The sequence below is a fragment of the Chrysochloris asiatica genome, unplaced genomic scaffold (genome assembly GCF_000296735.1).
Source record: "Chrysochloris asiatica unplaced genomic scaffold, ChrAsi1.0 scaffold00313, whole genome shotgun sequence".
In the NCBI taxonomy this organism is placed as follows: Eukaryota; Metazoa; Chordata; class Mammalia; order Afrosoricida; family Chrysochloridae; genus Chrysochloris; species Chrysochloris asiatica.
Genome location: NW_006408831.1, coordinates 1,174,811 through 1,180,953, shown reverse-complemented (window position 1 = coordinate 1,180,953; position 6,143 = coordinate 1,174,811). Strand labels below are relative to the sequence as shown.

General features: G+C 42.1%; 1 protein-coding gene across 1 annotated transcript in view; it reads left to right on the top strand.

Moving 5' to 3' along the window:
* Positions 1-258: 258 nt before the first annotated feature.
* The window catches only part of CMYA5 (cardiomyopathy associated 5), a 130,193-nt gene continuing 124,308 nt past the window's right edge, over positions 259-6,143 (top strand). Inside the window, exon 1 of the mRNA XM_006875182.1 lies at positions 259-404. Coding sequence (XP_006875244.1) covers positions 259-404 — 146 coding nt within the window. The remainder of the gene's footprint in view (positions 405-6,143) is intronic.

Here is a 6,143-nt window from a genome sequence, read left to right as displayed (position 1 = left end):
ATGGGTCGGGGACCACTGGGGGATGTTGGCAGAGGAACAGGGAAGAGGAGCAGCTGAGCCCTGGCTCCAGGACCCGTGGTGAAACTTTTTGACACCTTCTATTTAAAGTCCCCGGGCTCTCCCGCCCCCGGCTGGGAATCTGAGCCTCCCCTGCAGGGCCGGTCAGGGGCCAGAGTCGCAGTCAGAGGGAGAACAGCAGGCGGGCGCAGGCGGCTCCGGCTCCAGCTCCAGCTCCAGCTCAGGCCCGGGACAGGCGCGATGGCGAGCAGCGACAGCAGCCTCGCAGCGGAGAGCTTTGGCTCCGAGAGGGACGAGGAGGCCGCCCTGGGACTGGAGACAGAGGAGGAGTCAGAGGGCGAGGAGGACGAGACGGCCGTGGAAACCGAGGAGGAGCCGGACGGCAGGTAGAATGTGCCTCTCCTGGGTCCCAAGCCCGAGTGCCCCCTCCTGAGGACCTAAACAGGCCTGCGTAGGGGCCAAGATGTGTCAAGAGGGAACCGTTCGCACACCACCCCCCCTTTTGATTTCCTCCCCCTTTTAAGCTCTACACTTCATTTCCCTTGAGCTAAGCACTTTCTCTCTGGGCACACTACTTTTTAAAAGAAGGTGTTTGCTGTCAGCTGGAGTGACAGGCCCGCCTGCAGCTAAGCTCTTCTCTCCTCCCCCTCTCCCAGGCTCCTTGTGACTTGCTGCTGTTGGTTTCTGGGGATTTACTTAGGGTCCCGCCTGACTGCAGAACTGTGCTCCCTGGAACACATACTTGGCCCAAGGCCCAGAATCAGTCTTGAAAGCCTGAGTGTGAAGAGATGGCATTAGAGTGAAGTCACTGACGCCCGTCTGGTACTTTCAAATGAGGTTTCCCAGGTGCCTAGTACTGCGTTAGGTGGCTATGTTGTTGGTGTTAAGTGCCATCGAGAGCCACCCTGTATAGGGTTTCCTAGCTGCAGCTGAGGTTGCAATTTTTTTTTTTTTTAAAGTGCCTTCGAGTCTGTATAAAAAGGGAATTAATTTTGGTACCAAAGTCTACCAGTCGATTCTAACTCATAGCAACTCCATAGGACAGAATAGAACTTTATCCTATACGTTTTCTAAGACTGTAAACATTGTGCAAGCAGAGCGTCTGTTGGGTTCAAACTGCAGACCTTTTAATGAGCAGCAGAGCACTTTAACCACTGCGCAACCACGTCTTCAATTTGGGTACCAAGACCTGTAAGTTCTTTGGTGCAAAGAAGCATAAATTTCAGAAAACTGTTCTTAAAACCCTGCTTCTTTTCATAATCACAAATTAATTTCAGTGAATGTAAATTCAATTATGTAATACCATGTAAAAAGACTGCCTTCCTCCAATTAGGTCCCCCTTCATTCTCTTCTTCCTTCCTCAGTTGTTGTAGTTGTTAAGTGCTATCAAGTCTGTTCTGTCTTATAGTGACCCTGTATAGGGTTTCCTAGGAGCAGTTGGTAGGTTTGAACGGCTGGCCAATGTTTATCCTACAGCGCTACACCAGGAATAGTAGCAATCATGTGCTCTCTATTTTGATATGTTTCTGCCTTTGTTCTCTTTGGGAATGGGTGGGTTTTCATTCCCCCTGAGCATATCTGTCAAGCCAGTGGTGTCCTTTCCTAAGTCTATTAATATTTTAAGAGGAAATATTTTCACAGGTGAGAGATGGATGCACCCCATTGCTTCAGAATGCCCATTTTGCCCCGTTAAAAATCCTGCCCAACCAAAGCTAGCAGAGTTGAAGTTAATTGTTGATAGTGCCAGTTGAGTTGGTTCTTACCCATCACAGCCCAGTAAAGGGTTTCTGAGGCTGTAAATCTTTGTGGGAGCGGAAAGTCTCATCTTTCTCCATCAGAATGGCAGATGGGCTCAAACTGCTACCTTGTGGTTTCTAATCCAGTGCTTATCCTACAGAACACGCATATTTCCCAGAATTTGCAGTGTTGTTGTTGTTAAGTATAGTCAAGTCATAGCCACTCTGTATAGGTGGACCAGTGCTTATTCTATAGTGCCACACCAGGACTCCTTGAAAGTTGTAGTTGTTGTTAAGTGCTATCGAGTCGGTTCTGACTCATATAGAGTTTTCAAGGAGAGGCTGGTGGGTTTGAACCGCTGACTTTACTGCTTATCTGACAGAGCAGTGTCAGGATCCCAAGCTGGGCCTTAGAGGATGCATCAAAGAAAGGCAGGAGAAGATACTTGTGGGAAATGGAACCCAGAGTTTGGGACCTCCGGTGTTTGAATGGTATTGAGAAGCATAAGTCTGCCAACCCCAGTCTTTCTAACTTTTTCCTCTTAGTGAAGTCCGGGATCCTCATATCCTTGCCCAACTAAAATTTACCCCCTAAAGAATCTGAAACTCATTTAAACTAAGACGTGAAAGGCTGACGATATTTTATTTGATGAGTCATTATTAAAGTGTTATTTATTTAAATTTCTAATATAGGAATATTGCTTATTATTAGATTTGGGAAAAATAATTTTATAATTTAGAATAATCTTAATTATGGCTATGTATATGGGAGGAGGCCTGGTGTGGCACTGTGGGTTAATGCGTCAGACTGCAAAGCCATTTCAATTGCAAGGTCGGTGGATCAAGCTCACCAGCTAGCTGCTCCTCGGAAACCCTATACAGGGTCGCTATGCATCAGAATCGACTCGACAACATTTAACAACAACAACAATCATAAAATAAAAAATATTTTTGAAAAAGGCCACAAGAAACGTGCTAATGATGGTTCTCACTAAATGAAATAATGGTTGATTAATTTTTTTCTTTTTATTTATTGATGTTTTTCAGTATTTCTATAATGAACATGCCGTGCTTTTCTGCATAATAGAAAAATAAACTCTCTTTAAAATTTGGAGGCCACACGGTATAGTGTTTTTGTAAATCCTTTACTTACCTTTTCAGATGTGATATGTAAAATTATCTATAGCTACTTTTCTGGATCTTGGGGAAAAAAATCCTCTTTTACTGTAAAAATGCCTTCCTAGTGCAGGAAAACTCCAGTGTACACATACCACTGCTTACCCTGGAGTGGGGAAGTCCTGTCCTGCTGTTATTCAGTGATGTGAAAATGATATAGGGCATCAAGCAGGCTGCATGTGAATCCTATTAGCTGTTTTAGCATAGGTAAATTCCCTATCCTCTTTGAGCCCCAACTTTCTCACCTGTAAAATGGTGACAATAATTCCTAATTATAAAATTGTCAGAGGATCAAGTACTTAGTTAGCCCTTAGCAGATTTCCAACTCATCCTTTCAGATGAATCATTAATGGCAGTAAAGGTCTACATTCTGTCCCCATTCATCAACGAAGGAAGAGGATGCTCCCAGTTTTCAATATGAGTAATGATGCTATTGCAGTTTGGCTTACCTGTATTCCTTCATCCACTAAACATTCATGGAGTGTCTCCTAACTGGACCCTGCAAGATGCTGGGAATACAAAATTACTAGGAATTCATTATTACCCTCACAATATTCACATTCTTTGTGGAGAAACAGAAAACCATAATTACTTCATTAGCTGCTACAAGAGATTTCAGGAAGAAAAGGTCTGTATGAAGCACGGAAGGATTGGAAAACGCGTCATCAGGGGCCATTGGTGCAGGGTCTTGAATCATAATAAAGAGGCCCAGAATGCATGCAGTTTGTGTAGATATAAAATAAAAAAAGTTTTTGTGTTTCTAAACATTAACCTAAGGTTATTTATAAATGGAATGTTTATAACAGAATTTTAGATCTGGCAGCAGCTTTAGAAACATCTATTCCCAACCAATCGTTTTACAGATTCAGAAACTGAGAGGGGACATTTGTTCAAAGTCACACAGCTATTTAGTGATACAGTTGGAGTAGGACCACAGGTATCTGGACTCCAATCTGTTGTTAATTATTTTATTCACTCAACAAATATTTATTTATTAAATTCTTACTAGGGGCTAGGCACTATTGTAACCCAGGGATACAGCACTGAACAAAACAAAGTTCCTGCCCTTCTAGAACTGACTTTCTAGTGTGAAAAGAGAAATAAATAAAACAAATATATTTCAGTTAGCAATAAGTGATACGAAGTCAAAATAGTAGGATAAGAGGTATGCTTTTTTGGATAGGGTGGTAAAGCCAGTCCCCAGATGACATTTGAGCAGAGACTACAAGAAATGAAGGTGGAAGAGTGTTCTCTAGGCAAAGGGAAGAGCAGTTACAAGGGCCTTGAGGCAGACCTGTATGTGGCAGGTTGCTGGAGCAGAGTGAGCGGAGGAGAGTGGTGAGAGGTGAGTTTCAGGGGTAGCAGTGTTGCAGATCATATAGGGCTTTGTAGGCCATGATAATCCACTGCCATTGAGTCAGTTCTAACTCCCAGGGATTTTGTGTAGGGTTTCCAAGCCTGTAAGTCTTTATGGCAGCAGAAAGGTCCATCTTTTTCCCCATGGAGTGACAGGTGGGTTTGAACTGCTGACCTTGCAGTTAGCAGTCCAATACTTATCCTGCAGTGCCACCAATGCTCTTTTAGCCAAGATAAAGACTGTGAAGTTTATTATGAATGAAACAGGAAGTCTACTCAGAACTTTTTTTTATTTAAAGGAAAAACAATGTGATGATTACGGTATTCCTTTAAATGTTGTTGTTGTTAAGTGCCATTGAGCCATTTCTGACTCATAGTGACGCTGTATAGGGTTTCCCGGCAGTGAGTGGTGCGTTTGAATTGCTGACTTAGCAATTCAAACCGACCTGTGGTCCAGTGCATTATCCTGCAGCGCCATACCAAGAGTCCACTCCTTTAAATAGTAGTGTGGCACTGTAGGATAAGCCCTCAACTGCAAGGTCGGTTTGAACCACAGGTTGGCAGTTCAAACCCACCAGCTGCTCTTTGAAAGCCCTATACAGGGTCACTATGGGTCAGAACTGACTTGATGGTACTTAACAAAAACAACATACATATACACACAGGAGAAAGATGAGGCTTTCTGCTCAGGAGAAGATTTAAAGTCTCGGAAACCCTATATAGGGTCACTGTGAGTCAGAACATAACATATTTTCATTCAACAAATATTTATTGGATACCTCCCATGTGTAAAACACTGTTGTTAAATGTGTCAGTCTTATGTTCTTATGTATATGCAACATACATATATGTTTTCATTCAACAAATATTTATTGAATACCTACCATGGTAAAACACTGTTGTCATACGTTTCAATCTCATGGTCTTTTGTATGGAGAGAGGTACTGAAACAGATATGTATTATTTTTGTAGTTTTCTGACTGTAGAACAAGAAGCCCAAGTCATTTTGCCTCTCTCACAGATCACTTTGAAAACTTTTGATAGTTTTGTTTTGGATCATTCTCTATTGGTCAATTTTAATTTCTCTATGTAAGCACAAAGAACTTTTGCTACAGCAGTGCCCAAACTTTAAGTCACCTTCAGTTGCAGCTTGGCCAGTGCTTATATAAAATAGATCTGTCTAAGCTGATAGAATGAAAATGATAAGTCACATTCACTTTTAACTAATCTCGGTAGGAAGCAAACCTTTTGAAAGGTGAAGGGAATTTATAAATGGTCTATGTTATCAGTGTGGAGCACTCTGTTTCCATCTATCTCTTTATATAGTGTCTCCCACTGCTGTATTTACCTAAGTGTTTTGACAAGAGTGTTATTTGAGCCATCCCTCTTCTGAGGTCAGTGGAAAGAGTTTGGGATGGAGGGGTGATTGCTCAGGATGCCAGAGATTGAAGGGAGGCGAGAAAGATAAAGCAGAGGTGTTTGGAGCCAGAAGCTGAAGTGCTATTTAAGTATCGGCTCTGCATGAGTATTACTTACATGTCCTTAATAAGACTTTGACTCAACAAGACGTTGACTCAACAGTAGGAATTAGAATTAATTATTTTTTTCTGTAGAACAACATGCCTACTAAAGAATAGGGCATATTGCCTAATAGAATATTCAAAGAAAAATGTGCTGTGTTTCCAGGGTTTTCTGAAACTAATCTCAACAAGAGCCTTGACTCCAGAGAATATAATCATTTCCCCTTCCTACCAGGACAACTTAGAGAATTAGGTATAAATGAAAATAGTAGCATTTGATCTAGTTCAGCACTCTACGATAGAAATACAATGTGAACCACATATATGCTTTATTATT